This window comes from Taudactylus pleione, unplaced genomic scaffold (genome assembly GCF_031769625.1).
Source record: "Taudactylus pleione unplaced genomic scaffold, aTauple2 ptg002219l, whole genome shotgun sequence".
Lineage (NCBI taxonomy): Eukaryota > Metazoa > Chordata > Amphibia > Anura > Myobatrachidae > Taudactylus > Taudactylus pleione.
The window spans coordinates 364,169-380,320 of NW_028286612.1; the positions used below are offsets into that span (position 1 = coordinate 364,169).

Consider the following 16,152-nt stretch of genomic DNA (forward strand, 5'->3'; position numbering starts at 1 on the left):
GTAGCAGAGATTACCAGAAGTGGTGTTGGGAATGAGATTGTTACTAGAAGGACACCTGGAGGTGAGGAGGCATGTGTACATACCAGGGTGAGGTGCGGTAGCAGAGATTACCAGAAGTGGTGTTGGGAATGAGATTGTTACTAGAAGGACACCTGGAGGTGAGGAGGCATGTGTACATACCAGGGTGAGGTGCGGTAGCAGAGATTACCAGAAGTGGTGTTGGGAATGAGATTGTTACTAGAAGGACACCTGGAGGTGAGGAGGCATGTGTACATACCAGGGTGAAGCAAATTACCAGAGATTACCAACAGTGGTGTAATACCTGTTTATTGTACATAAGATTGCTCTACATTTGAACAGAACATCATAGGACAACAGCATAAAGTTGCAACTGCAGCAATTAGCTCAGTCCCTGAATCTGGACTCACATATAGTTTGCAGGAAGATGGCAGCGTATCATGATTTAAGTGACTTTGAACACAGCTTGATAGGTGCCTGAGAAATGGGTCTCTACATCTACCAAAATCAACATGAAATTTAGATTTGTATGTGTAAGTTTTTATGGTGTACAGCAACTACACAACAGGGAAGACATCCAGCGTGCAACACCACTGTGGCTGACAAAACACTCTGAGTCACCGTGGACAAGATAATCTATCACACACTGTAACACACACAACCGGCATATGACACTGATGCAGATAACAGCAAAATGCAATTCCGGGGCCACAACGAATGTCAGCATTTGTACAGTGCGACATTTCCCTTTCTTCTATTTGGCATCGAAGCTGATTCCCTACTTGGGCCACATTGCTAACCTCAGGGCACAAGGCTCTGCCCACCGCCTGACCTCAAGAACACCACTGGTATTATGTGGCCTGGTTTAATGAGTCGAGGTTCCAACTGTTTCATGGAGATGATTGAGGAAACCCCACAAGGCAATGGACACTTCAAACCAACAAGGGAAAGTCCAGGATGAAGGTTGCTCTGTTATGGTGTGTGGGGAGTTTATTATGTATTATCAGTTATTTATATAGCACTCAATGATTTGGCCATTCACAGAAGTCCCTGTACCAGTGGAGCTTACAATCCATATTCTCTACTACATTAACAAATGCAGACACAATAGGGTTAATTTTTGTTGAGACAAATCCCTAATTCCCTGGACTAGAACCCAATTGAGCATCTATGGGACCACCTCGATCATTGTGTTTGGTCTATGGATACTCCACACGCACCCCCCAGCAGCTGTGGGATGCAGTCAGCATGGCTCCAGATACCTGTGCCAACCTACCAGCACCTGAGTCACCCCCAGCCCATCTAGCTGCTGTCCGTGCTGCACACGGCGGTTACTCTGGCTATTAGCTGCTGGACATAATACTGTGACTCGATTGTGTACAAATATGCAAAGTGCTTTGAATCCTAATTAGAGAAAGGTGTTATATAAACAAATAATGTAAATAGTTTTCTTATATGTAAAATACTTATGCAACCCTGTTTCATATCTACCAAGTAGAGGAAATTCAAATCTGACTTTTAGAGGTCTTACAATAGCTGGGTCTCACCTGTGTGATTTCTCTGATGTTTAATTAGATCAGATGTTTGTGAAAACCATTTCCCACACTCAGAACATGGAAATGGTTTCTCACCTGTGTGACTTCTCTCATGTTTAACAAGATCGGATTTCTGTATAAAACATTTCCCACACTCAGAACATGAAAATGGCTTCTCACCTGTGTGTGTTTTCTGATGTCTAACACAATCTGATCTCTGTATAAAACATTTCCCACACTCAGAACATGGAAACGGCCTCTCACCTCTGTGACTTCTCTCATGTATAGCAAGGGCTGATTTTTGTGTATAACATTTTCCACACTCAGAACATGGAAATGGCTTCTCACCTGTGTGACTTCTCTCATGTATAGCAAGGGCTGATTTATGTGTATAACATTTTCCACACTCAGAACATGGAAATGGCCTATCACCTGTGTGACTTCTCTGATGTTGAACAAGAGCTGATTTATGTGAGAAACATTTCTCACACTCAGAACATATAAATGCCTTCTCACCTGTGTGACTTCTCCGATGCATAACAAGATGAGATTTAAGTTTAAAACATTTCTCACATTCGGAACATGAATATGGCTTCTCACCTGTGTGATTTCTCTCATGTATAATCAGCTGTGATTTCTGTAAAAACTTTTTCCCACACTCAGGGCATGGAAATGGCTTCTCATCTGTGTGTGTTCTCTGATGTCTAACACAATCTGATCTCTGTATAAAACATTTTCCACAATCAGAACATGTAAATGGCTTCTCACCTGTGTGGCTTCTCTCATGTATAGCAAGGGCTGATTTATGTGTATAACATTTTCCACACTCAGAACATGGAAATGGCTTCTCACCCGTGTGACTTCTCTCATGTATAGCAAGGGCTGATTTATGTGTATAACATTTTCCACACTCAGCACATATAAATGGCTTCTCACCTGTGTGACTTCTCTGATGCATAACAAGATGAGATTTAAGTTTAAAACATTTCTCACATTCAGAACATGAATATGGCTTCTCACCTGTGTGATTTCTCTCATGTATAATCAGCTGCGATTTCTTTGTAAAATTTTTCCCACACTCAGGGCATGGAAATGGCTTCTCACGTGTGTGACTTTTCTTATGTCTAGCAAGAGATGATTGATTTGAAAAACATTTCCCACACTCAGAACATGGAAATGGTTTTTCACCTGTGTGACATCTTTGATGTATAATAAGATTTGATTTCTCATTAAAACATTTCCCGCACTCAGAGCATGGAAATGGTTTCTCACCTGTGTGTCTTCTCTCATGCCTAGCAAGCTGTGATCTCTGTGTAAAACATTTCCCACACTCAGAGCATGGATATGGTTTTTCACATGTGTGTGTTTTCTGATGTTCAGTAAGATGTGTTTTTCGTTTAAAGCATTTCTCACACTCAGAACATGGAAATGGATTCTCACCTGTGTGATGTCGCTCATGTACAACAAGATTTGATTTCTGTGTAAAACATTTCCCACACTCAGAACATGGAAATGGCTTCTCACCTGTGTGACTTCTCTTATGTCTAACAAAAGCTGATTTCCGTGTAAAACATTTCCCACACTCAGAACATGGAAATGGTGTCTCACCTGTGTGACTTCTCTTATGTCTAAGAAGATATAATTTCAGAGTAAAACATTTCCCACACTCCGAGCATGTAAATGGCCTCTCACCTGTGTGACTAGTCTCATGTCTAACAGCAGGTTTATCTGTAAAACATTTCTGAAATTTAGAAGAGGAAGTGACTGTATCACCGCTATGATCTGTACTATGTGCAGCAATACGTGAGTTACCAGGAGAACATTCCTCAAGAATAGAGGGATCAGATGATATATCTGCACTAAGAAGATCTGGATGTATATTTAGGGTAATGGGGTTTTCTTCTAGGGACCCTCGTGTGATGTTCTCATCTTCTAATTTAAAATCTGGAGACCAAATGAGATGCCTCGCTGAGGTATTCCGTGCGTCGAGTCCATCTGGTAGAAATAAAATAGTTGACTAAGTAAATATAATGAATTATGACCCACAGTCACAGAACCCTAGCATTAAGACACTTAACAGTTATTGTAAGAAGTGATCAAAATAGAGTTTCTGGAGCATTTTGCTGCTTGGCACCCTCAGATGGTTTTTCATCATATACAGATTAAGACCAAGTCCAGTATAGGTCACCTTGCTTTAGGATCCTAGCAATTACAAATGTCAGGCTATATAACTTACTATAATCAATCAACAGTTTTATTTAGTAATTATATCTATGCTTTGTGAAAGGACAAAGATCACTGTTTGGTTAAATGACCAGGTCAATATTGTGTCACCTTGTCTTAATCCATGTATACATTGTACAGAGATGTTATCTTCAATACTCATAATTGAGGCAACAGTCTCGCCTACTGTCTATTAGTATTTATGTATATTTCTAAGACGACCTTTAAATCTAGAATATTGCTTATTCTGGAGTTTTCTCTCTCAGAGAGCAGCCTATAGAAGATATAATGTGTCAGAGTAGAATCAGCCTTATTTCTGGAACAACACTAACTGCAGAAGTGCTAGGACGTTCTGAATGTAATCCAGCCTCAAGCTGCTGAGAAAAGAGCTCAAGGATTTGGTGATGTGATTGCTGTATTGAAAATACAATGGATTTAAAATGGATATAATGAATAAAATGGATTTGCTGCAGTGAAAATCCTGATCATCCCAAGGTAAGAATACACTAACCTAATTCTACCCACTAACCCTCCCATAGGGGTGCCTAACCCTAACCAACCCCCCAAGTGCCTAAACCTAACCCCCCCTTCCCTTCCGCCTAAACCTAAGTCCCCCGGGGGGGGGGCCTAACCCTAACCTCCCCCCGGGGGTGCCTAACCCTAATCCTCCCTTCCCATAGCCTAACCCTAAACTCCCGGGGGGGTCTAACCCTAAGTCCCCCCTGTGAACCCTAAACCTAACCCCCCCTGCGGCTGTCCGCGCCCGGCTTACCTTTGATCGGTAAGCTGGGTGTCAGGCTCCAGGGATAGGTAAAATAACAGGCGACAGGATTTCGACACCTGTCATTTAACCCCTTGCCGGGATTAAACAGTCAGGAAGTCGATGGTCGGGATTCCGTCCGTCGGCTTCCCGATAACACACAGTGACATGATGTGAGGGGAGAACAGGAGTATAATAGGGGCTGATGGCACCTGATGTATGAGATACACCAGAGAGTGTGGGGAGGAGACTGGTCAGATCTCTCAGCTGTAACACACAGTGACATGATGTGAGGGGAGAACAGGAGTATAATAGGGGCTGATGGCTCCTGTTGTATGAGATACACCAGAGAGTGTGGGGAGGAGACTGGTCAGATCTCTGGGCTGGTAACACACAGTGATATGATGTGAGGAGAGCAGGAGTATAATAGGGGCTGATGGCTCCTGCTGTATGAGATACACCACAGAGTGTGAGTAGGAGACTGGTCAGATCTCTGGGCTGGTAACACACAGTGACATGATGTGATGAGGAGAGCAGGAGTATAATAGGGGCTGATGGCTCCTGATGTATGAGATATACCAGAGACTGTAAGGAGGAGACTGGTCAGATCTCTAGGCAGGTAACACAGTGACATGATGTGAGGAGGAAAGCAGGAGTATAGTAGGGCCTGATGGCTGCTGGCTCCCCCCACTGGGCAGATACATTTCCCACATTAGTGACAGAGGAGGGTGTAGGATAAGTGATTGCTGTAGTGACTGCGCAAAAAAAATGTGACTCTTTTCTTCAATAAGTGTTTATTACTTACCTGTGCTGATATCTGTAGGGATTTCCTCCTCCTTACACTGCTGATCATGACTCACATACATCTCTTCTTCTCCCTCTATATCTTCTGCCTTTATATCAGTCACATGTGTCTCTTCTTCTCTCTCTATATCTTCTGTCTTATTATCAATTTCATACGTCTCTTTTTCACCATCTATATCTTCTGCTTTCATATCAGTCACATACGTCTCTTCTCCTTCTATATATTCTGCCTTCATATATGTCTCTTCCTCTCCCTCTATATCTTCTGCCTTTATATCAGTCACATACGTCTCTTCTCCCTCAATATCTTCTGCATTTGTATCAGTCACATAGGTCTCTTCTTCTCCCTCTATATCTTCTGCCATCATATCAGTCACATAGGTCTCTTCTTCTCCCTCTGTACCTTCTGCCTTTATATCAGTCACATACATCTCTTCTCTCTCTGTATCTTCTGCCTTTACATCAAACAGATCTTCACCCTAAATACCCATTAAATAATAAAGTTACATTTCATTGAGAAGAAAGTATAATATCAGTATATAAAACAAACACAGATTCTCTACAGATCATATAGTGACAGTCACTTTGGTATATTGGTGAGACCCTAAATCCCGCCTACCTGATCCTCCTTTGGGATCCTGTGATTCCCATCTGTACAATCCTGGGAATAAAGAGGATGGGGGCATCTCTCTGGGGTATTTCTATTACTGGGTCCATCTGTAGGAGAGACACAGTGACTGAGTACATTGTATATATGTGATTATCAGATGATGTGTGTATATAGGGGGTCCCCATACCTGCTCTCCCCTGTATAATACATGACAGTCTCCTCTTACCCAGTGATGTGAGGGGCCGGTGATTCTCCATCATCACGTCCTTGTACAGGGCCCTGTGTTCCTCTATATACTCTCCCTCCTGCATGGAGACATAGACAGTGACATCCTGACACCTTTTAGGAACCTGACACACAATGATACAGTCATCACCCAGACACATCCCCTGGTGTTACTGTATAATGTCCCATTCCCAGCAGTCACCTCTCCAGTCATCACCCAGACACATCCCCTGGTGTTACTGTATAATGTCCCCTTCCCAGCAGTCACCTCTCCAGTCATCACCCAGACACATTCCCTTGTGTTACTGTATAATGTCCCATTCCCAGCAGTCACCTCTCCTGTCATCACCCAGACACATCCCCTGGTGTTACTATATAATGTCCCCTTCCCAGCAGTCACCTCCCCAGTCATCACCCAGACACATTCCCTGGTGTTACTGTATAATGTCCCATTCCCAGCAGTCACCTCTCCTGTCATCACCCAGACACATCCCCTGGTGTTACTATATAATGTCCCATTCCCAGCTGTCACCTCTCCAGTCATCACCCAGACACATTCCCTGGTGTTACTGTATAATGTCCCATTCCCAGCAGACACCTCTCCAGTCATCACCAAGACACATCCCCTGGTGTTACTGTATAATGTCCCATTCCCAGAAGTCACCTCTCCAGTCAGCAGCTGAATGATCTTGTTTGCGAGTTCCATGATCTTCTGGTCATTGTGTCTCTCATGTATCAGTGAATGAGGTGGAGGCACCGTGGTGGGGCTCTGGGTGCTGCTCAGTCCTCTTGACACACAGGAATGGCTACTGGGTGTCTCACACTCACCGGATGTCTTCTTCACTACTGCGTAATCCTGTGTATTGGGGGAAACACCAAATATCACTACATACACTCTCAGATCCCCTCATCTCCCCAGTCATGTCCCTGTATTATTACTATAGATATAAGTGATGTCACTGTGACACTCCCAGATCCCCTCACCTCCCCCGTCATGTCCCTGTATTATTACTATAGATATAAGTGATGTCACTGTGACACTCCCAGATCCCCTCACCTCCCCAGTCATGTCCCTGTATTATTACTATAGATATAAGTGATGTCACTGTGACACTCCCAGGTCCCCTCACCTCCCCAGTCATGTCCCTGTATTATTACTATAGATATAAGTGATGTCACTGTAACACTCCCAGATCCCCTCACCTCCCCAGTCATGTCCCTGTATTATTACTATAGATATAAGTGATATCACTGTGACACCCCCAGATCCCCTCACCTCCCCAGTCATGTCCCTGTATTATTACTATAGATATAAGTGATATCACTGTGACACCCCCAGATCCCCTCACCTCCCCAGTCATGTCCCTGTATTATTACTATAGATATAAGTGATGTCACTGTGACACTCCCAGGTCCCCTCACCTCCCCAGTCATGTCCCTGTATTATTACTATAGATATAAGTGATGTCACTGTGACACCCCCAGATCCCCTCACCTCCCCAGTCATGTCCCTGTATTATTACTATAGATATAAGTGATGTCACTGTGACACTCCCAGATCCCCTCACCTCCCCAGTCATGTCCCTGTATTATTACTATAGATATAAGTGATGTCACTGTGACACTCCCAGATCCCCTCACCTCCCCAGTCATGTCCCTGTATTATTACTATAGATATAAGTGATGTCACTGTGACACTCCCAGATCCCCTCACCTCCCCAGTCATGTCCCTGTATTATTACTATAGATATAAGTGATGTCACTGTGACACTCCCAGATCCGCTCACCTCCCCAGTCATGTCCCTGTATTATTACTATAGATATAAGTGATGTCACTGTGACTCCCAGATCCCCTCACCTCCCCAGTCATGTCCCTGTATTATTACTATAGATATAAGTGATGTCACTGTGACACTCCCAGATCCCCTCATCTCCCCAGTCATGTCCCTGTATTATTACTATAGATATAAGTGATGTCACTGTGACACTCCCAGATCCCCTCACCTCCCCAGTCATGTCCCTGTATTATTACTATAGATATAAGTGATGTCACTGTGACACTCCCAGATCCCCTCACCTCCCCAGTCATGTCCCTGTATTATTACTATAGATATAAGTCATATCACTGTGACACTCCCAGATCCTCTCACCTCCCCAGTCATGTCCCTGTATTATTACTATAGATATAAGTGATGTCACTGTGACACTCCCAGATCCTCTCACCTCCCCAGTCATGTCCCTGTATTATTACTATAGATATAAGTGATGTCACTGTGACACTCCCAGATCCTCTCACCTCCCCAGTCATGTCCCTGTATTATTACTATAGATATAAGTGATGTCACTGTGACACTCCCAGATCCTCTCACCTCCCCAGTCATGTCCCTGTATTATTACTATAGATATAAGTGATGTCACTGTGACACTCCCAGATCCCCTCACCTCCCCAGTCATGTCCCTGTATTATTACTATAGATATAAGTGATATCACTGTGACACCCCCAGATCCCCTCACCTCCCCAGTCATGTCCCTGTATTATTACTATAGATATAAGTGATGTCACTGTGACACCCCCAGATCCCCTCACCTCCCCAGTCATGTCCCTGTATTATTACTATAGATATAAGTGATGTCACTGTGACACTCCCAGATCCCCTCACCTCCCCAGTCATGTCCCTGTATTATTACTATAGATATACTCACCTCCCCAGTCATGTCCCTGTATTATTACTATAGATATAAGTGATGTCACTGTGACACTCCCAGATCCTCTCACCTCCCCAGTCATGTCCCTGTATTATTACTATAGATATAAGTGATGTCACTGTGACACCCCCAGATCCCCTCACCTCCCCAGTCATGTCCCTGTATTATTACTATAGATATAAGTGATGTCACTGTGACACTCCCAGATCCTCTCACCTCCCCAGTCATGTCCGTGTTATTACTATAGATATAAGTGATGTCACTGTGACACTCCCAGATCCCCTCACCTCCCCAGTCATGTCCCTGTATTATTACTATAGATATAAGTGATGTCACTGTGACACTCCCAGATCCTCTCACCTCCCCAGTCATGTCCCTGTATTATTACTATAGATATAAGTGATGTCACTGTGACACCCCAAGTCCTCTCACCTCCCCAGTCATGTTCCTGTATTATTACTATAGACATAAGTGATGTCACTGTGACACCCCCAGATCCCCTCACCTGCCCAGTCATGTCCCTGTATTATTACTATAGATATAAGTGATGTCACTGTGACACTCCAAAGATCCCCTCACCTCCCCAGTCATGTCCCTGTATTATTACTATAGATATAAGTGATGTCACTGTGACACTCCCAGATCCCCTCACCTCCCCAGTCATGTCCCTGTATTATTACTATAGATATAAGTGATGTCACTGTGACACTCACAGATCCTCTCACCTCCCCAGTCATCTCCCTGTATTATTACTATAGATATAAGTGATGTCACTGTGACACCCCCAGATCCCCTCCCCAGTCATGTCCCTGTATTATTACTATAGATATAAGTGATGTCACTGTGACACCCCCAGATCCCCTCACCTCCCCAGTCATGTCCCTGTATTATTACTATAGATATAAGTGATGTCACTGTGACACTCCCAGATCCTCTGTCCTCCCCAGTCATGTCCCTGTATTATTACTATAGATATAAGTGATGTCACTGTGACACCCCCAGATCCCCTCACCTCCCCAGTCATGTCCCTGTATTATTACTATAGATATAAGTGATGTCACTGTGACACCCCCAGATCCCCTCACCTCCCCAGTCATGTCCCTGTATTATTACTATAGATATAAGTGATGTCACTGTGACACCCCCAGATCCCCTCACCTCCCCAGTCATGTCCCTGTATTATTACTATAGATATAAGTGATGTCACTGTGACTCCAAAGATCCCCTCACCTCCCCAGTCATGTCCCTGTATTATTACTATAGGTATAAGTGATGTCACTGTGACACGAGCAGATCCCCTCACCTCCCCAGTCATGTCCCTGTATTATTACTATAGATATAAGTGATGTCACTGTGACACCCCCAGATCCCCTCACCTCCCCAGTCATGTCCCTGTATTATTACTATAGATATAAGTGATGTCACTGTGACACTCCCAGATCCCCTCACCTCCCCAGTCATGTCCCTGTATTATTACTATAGATATAAGTGATGTCACTGTGACACCCCCAGATCCCCTCACCTCCCCGGTCATGTCCCTGTATTATTACTATAGATATAAGTGATATCACTGTGACACCCCCTGATCCCCTCACCTCCCCAGTCATGTCCCTGTATTATTACTATAGATATAAGTGATGTCACTGTGACTCCAAAGATCCCCTCACCTCCCCAGTCATGTCCCTGTATTATTACTATAGGTATAAGTGATGTCACTGTGACACGAGCAGATCCCCTCACCTCCCCAGTCATGTCCCTGTATTATTACTATAGATATAAGTGATGTCACTGTGACACCCCCAGATCCCCTCACCTCCCCAGTCATGTCCCTGTATTATTACTATAGATATAAGTGATGTCACTGTGACACTCCCAGATCCCCTCACCTCCCCAGTCATGTCCCTGTATTATTACTATAGATATAAGTGATGTCACTGTGACACTCACAGATCCCCTCACCTCCCCAGTCATGTCCCTGTATTATTACTATAGATATAAGTGATGTCACTGTGACACTCACAGATCCCCTCACCTCCCCAGTCATGTCCCTGTATTATTATTATAGATATAAGTGATGTCACTGTGACACTCCCAGATCCTCTCACCTCCCCAGTCATGTCCCTGTATTATTACTATAGATATAAGTGATGTCACTGTGACACTCCCAGATCCTCTCACCTCCCCAGTCATGTCCCTGTATTATTACTATAGATATAAGTGATGTCACTGTGACTCCAAAGATCCCCTCACCTCCCCAGTCATGTCCCTGTATTATTACTATAGATATAAGTGATGTCACTGTGACACCCCCAGATCCCCTCACCTCCCCAGTCATGTCCTTGTATTACTATAGATATAAGTGATGTCACTGTGACTCCAAAGATCCCCTCACCTCCCCAGTCATGTCCCTGTATTATTACTATAGATATAAGTGATGTCACTGTGACACGAGCAGATCCCCTCACCTCCCCAGTCATGTCCCTGTATTATTACTATAGATATAAGTGATGTCACTGTGACACTCCCAGATCCCCTCACCTCCCCAGTCATGTCCCTGTATTATTACTATAGATATAAGTGATGTCACTGTGACACCCCCAGATCCCCTCACCTCCCCAGTTATGTCCCTGTATTATTACTATAGATATAAGTGATGTCACTGTGACACTCCCAGATCCCCTCACCTCCCCAGTCATGTCCCTGTATTATTACTATAGATATAAGTGATGTCACTGTGACACTCCCAGATCCCCTCACCTCCCCAGTCATGTCCCTGTATTATTACTATAGATATAAGTGATGTCACTGTGACACCCCCAGATCCCCTCACCTCCCCAGTTATGTCCCTGTATTATTACTATAGATATAAGTGATATCACTGTGACACTCCCAGATCCCCTCACCTCCCCAGTCATGTCCCTGTATTATTACTATAGATATAAGTGAGGTCACTGTGACACTCCCAGATTCCCTCACCTCCCCAGTCATGTCCCTGTATTATTACTATAGATATAAGTGATGTCACTGTGACACTCCCAGATCCCCTCTCACCTCCCCAGTCATGTCCCTGTATTATTACTATAGATATAAGTGATGTCACTGTGACTCCAAAGATCCCCTCACCTCCCCAGTCATGTCCCTGTATTATTACTATAGGTATAAGTGATGTCACTGTGACACAAGCAGATCCCCTCACCTCCCCAGTCATGTCCCTGTATTATTACTATAGATATAAGTGATATCACTGTGACACCCCCTGATCCCCTCACCTCCCCAGTCATGTCCCTGTATTATTACTATAGATATAAGTGATGTCACTGTGACTCCAAAGATCCCCTCACCTCCCCAGTCATGTCCCTGTATTATTACTATAGGTATAAGTGATGTCACTGTGACACGAGCAGATCCCCTCACCTCCCCAGTCATGTCCCTGTATTATTACTATAGATATAAGTGATGTCACTGTGACACCCCCAGATCCCCTCACCTCCCCAGTCATGTCCCTGTATTATTACTATAGATATAAGTGATGTCACTGTGACACTCCCAGATCCCCTCACCTCCCCAGTCATGTCCCTGTATTATTACTATAGATATAAGTGATGTCACTGTGACACTCACAGATCCCCTCACCTCCCCAGTCATGTATCTGTATTATTACTATAGATATAAGTGATGTCACTGTGACACTCACAGATCCCCTCACCTCCCCAGTCATGTCCCTGTATTATTACTATAGATATAAGTGATGTCACTGTGACACTCCCAGATCCCCTCACCTCCCCAGTCATGTCCCTGTATTATTACTATAGATATAAGTGATGTCACTGTGACACTCCCAGATCCCCTCACCTCCCCAGTCATGTCCCTGTATTTTTACTATAGATATAAGTGATGTCACTGTGACACTCCCAGATCCCCTCACCTCCCCAGTCATGTCCCTGTATTATTACTATAGATATAAGTGATGTCACTGTGACACCCCCAGATCCCCTCACCTCCCCAGTCATGTCCCTGTATTATTACTATAGATATAAGTGATGTCACTGTGACTCCAAAGATCCCCTCACCTCCCCAGTCATGTCCCTGTATTATTACTATAGGTATAAGTGATGTCACTGTGACACGAGCAGATCCCCTCACCTCCCCAGTCATGTCCCTGTATTATTACTATAGATATAAGTGATGTCACTGTGACACCCCCAGATCCCCTCACCTCCCCAGTCATGTCCCTGTATTATTACTATAGATATAAGTGATGTCACTGTGACACTCCCAGATCCCCTCACCTCCCCAGTCATGTCCCTGTATTATTACTATAGATATAAGTGATGTCACTGTGACACTCCCAGATCCCCTCACCTCCCCAGTCATGTCCCTGTATTTTTACTATAGATATAAGTGATGTCACTGTGACACTCCCAGATCCCCTCACCTCCCCAGTCATGTCCCTGTATTATTACTATAGATATAAGTGATGTCACTGTGACACCCCCAGATCCCCTCACCTCCCCAGTCATGTCCCTGTATTATTACTATAGATATAAGTGATGTCACTGTGACACCCCCAGATCCCCTCACCTCCCCAGTCATGTCCCTGTATTATTACTATAGATATAAGTGATGTCACTGTGATCCTCCCAGATCCCCTCACCTCCCCAGTCATGTCCCTGTATTATTACTATAGATATAAGTGATGTCACTGTGACACTCCCAGATCCCCTCACCTCCCCAGTCATGTCCCTGTATTATTACTATAGATATAAGTGATGTCACTGTGACACTCCCAGATCCCCTCACCTCCCCAGTCATGTCCCTGTATTATTACTATAGATATAAGTGATGTCACTGTGACACCCCCAGATCCCCTCACCTCCCCAGTCATGTCCCTGTATTATTACTATAGATATAAGTGATATCACTGTGACACTCCCAGATCCCCTCACCTCCCCAGTCATGTCCCTGTATTATTACTATAGATATAAATGATGTCACTGTGACACTCCCAGATCCCCTCACCTCCCCAGTCATGTCCCTGTATTATTACTATAGATATAAGTGATGTCACTGTGACACTCCCAGATCCCCTCACCTCCCCAGTCATGTCCCTGTATTATTACTATAGATATAAGTGATGTCACTGTGACACTCCCAGATCCCCTCACCTCCCCAGTCATGTCCCTGTATTATTACTATAGATATAAGTGATGTCACTGTGACACTCCCAGATCCCCTCACCTCCCCGGTCATGTCCCTGTATTATTACTATAGATATAAGTGATGTCACTGTGACACCCCCAGATCCCCTCACCTCCCCGGTCATGTCCCTGTATTATTACTATAGATATAAGTGATGTCACTGTGACACTCCCAGATCCCCTCACCTCCCCGGTCATGTCCCTGTATTATTACTATAGATATATAAGTGATGTCACTGTGACACTCCCAGATCCTCTCACCTCCCCAGTCATGTCCCTGTATTATTACTATAGATATAAGTGATGTCACTGTGACACTCCCAGATCCCCTCACCTCCCCAGTCATGTCCCTGTATTATTACTATGGATATGTGATGTCACTGTGACACTCCCAGATCCCCTCACCTCCCCAGTCATGTCCCTGTATTATTACTATAGATATAAGTGATGTCACTGTGACACTCCCAGATCCCCTCACCTCCCCAGTCATGTCCCTGTATTATTACTATAGATATAAGTGATGTCACTGTGACACTCCCAGATCCCCTCACCTCCCCAGTCATGTCCCTGTATTATTACTATAGATATAAGTGATGTCACTGTGACAATCCCAGATCCTCTCACCTCCCCAGTCATGTCCCTGTTTTATTACTATAGATATAAGTGATGTCACTGTGACACTCCCAGAGCCTCTCACCTCCCCAGTCATGTCCCTGTATTATTACTATAGATATAAGTGATGTCACTGTGACACTCCCAGATCCTCTCACCACCCCAGTCATGTCCCTGTATTATTACTATAGATATAAGTGATGTCACTGTGACACTCCCAGATCCCCTCACCTCCCCAGTCATGTCCCTGTATTATTACTATAGATATAAGTGATGTCACTGTGACACTCCCAGATCCCCTCACCTCCCCAGTCATGTCCCTGTATTATTACTATAGATATAAGTGATGTCACTGTGACACTCCCAGATCCCCTCACCTCCCCAGTCATGTCCCTGTATTATTACTATAGATATAAGTGATGTCACTGTGACACTCCCAGATCCCCTCACCTCCCCAGTCATGTCCCTGTATTATTACTATGGATATGTGATGTCACTGTGACACTCCCAGATCCCCTCACCTCCCCAGTCATGTCCCTGTATTATTACTATGGATATGTGATGTCACTGTGACACTCCCAGATCCTCTCACCTCCCCAGTCATGTCCCTGTATTATTACTATAGATATAAGTGATGTCACTGTGACACTCCCAGATCCCCTCACCTCCCCAGTCATGTCCCTGTATTATTACTATAGATATAAGTGATGTCACTGTGACACTCTCAGATCCCCTCACCTCCCCAGTCATGTCCCTGTATTATTACTATGGATATGTGATGTCACTGTGACACCCCCAGATCCCCTCACCTCCCCAGTCATGTCCCTGTATTATTACTATAGGTATAAGTGATGTCACTGTGACACTCCCAGATCCCCTCACCTCCCCAGTCATGTCCCTGTATTATTACTATAGATATAAGTGATGTCACTGTGACACTCCCAGATCCCCTCACCTCCCCAGTCATGTCCCTGTATTATTACTATAGATATAAGTGATGTCACTGTGACACTCCCAGATCCTCTCACCTCCCCAGTCATGTCCCTGTATTATTACTATAGATATAAGTGATGTCACTGTGACACCCCCAGATCCCCTCACCTCCCCAGTCATGTCCCTGTATTATTACTATAGATATAAGTGATGTCACTGTGACACTCCCAGATCCCCTCACTCCCAGATCCCCTCACCTCCCCAGTCATGTCCCTGTATTATTACTATAGATATAAGTGATGTCACTGTGACACTCCCAGATCCCCTCACCTCCCCAGTCATGTCCCTGTATTATTACTATAGATATAAGTGATGTCACTGTGACACTCCCAGATCCCCTCACCTCCCCAGTCATGTCCCTGTATTATTACTATGGATATGTGATGTCACTGTGACACTCCCAGATCCCCTCACCTCCCCAGTCATGTCCCTGTATTATTACTATAGGTATGTGATGTCACTGTGAC

General features: G+C 44.3%; 1 protein-coding gene across 1 annotated transcript in view; it reads right to left on the bottom strand.

Annotated features, from left to right (window-relative positions):
* Positions 1-311: 311 nt before the first annotated feature.
* Positions 312-16,152, bottom strand: part of LOC148431500 (uncharacterized) — a 163,884-nt gene continuing 148,043 nt past the window's right edge. Inside the window, exons 3-7 of the mRNA XM_088465981.1 lie at positions 6,840-7,031; positions 6,177-6,255; positions 5,960-6,057; positions 5,342-5,819; positions 312-3,548 (exon numbers count right to left, since the gene is read on the bottom strand). Coding sequence (XP_088322107.1) covers positions 1,546-3,548; positions 5,342-5,819; positions 5,960-6,057; positions 6,177-6,255; positions 6,840-7,031 — 2,850 coding nt within the window. The 3' untranslated portion in view covers positions 312-1,545. The remainder of the gene's footprint in view (positions 3,549-5,341; positions 5,820-5,959; positions 6,058-6,176; positions 6,256-6,839; positions 7,032-16,152) is intronic.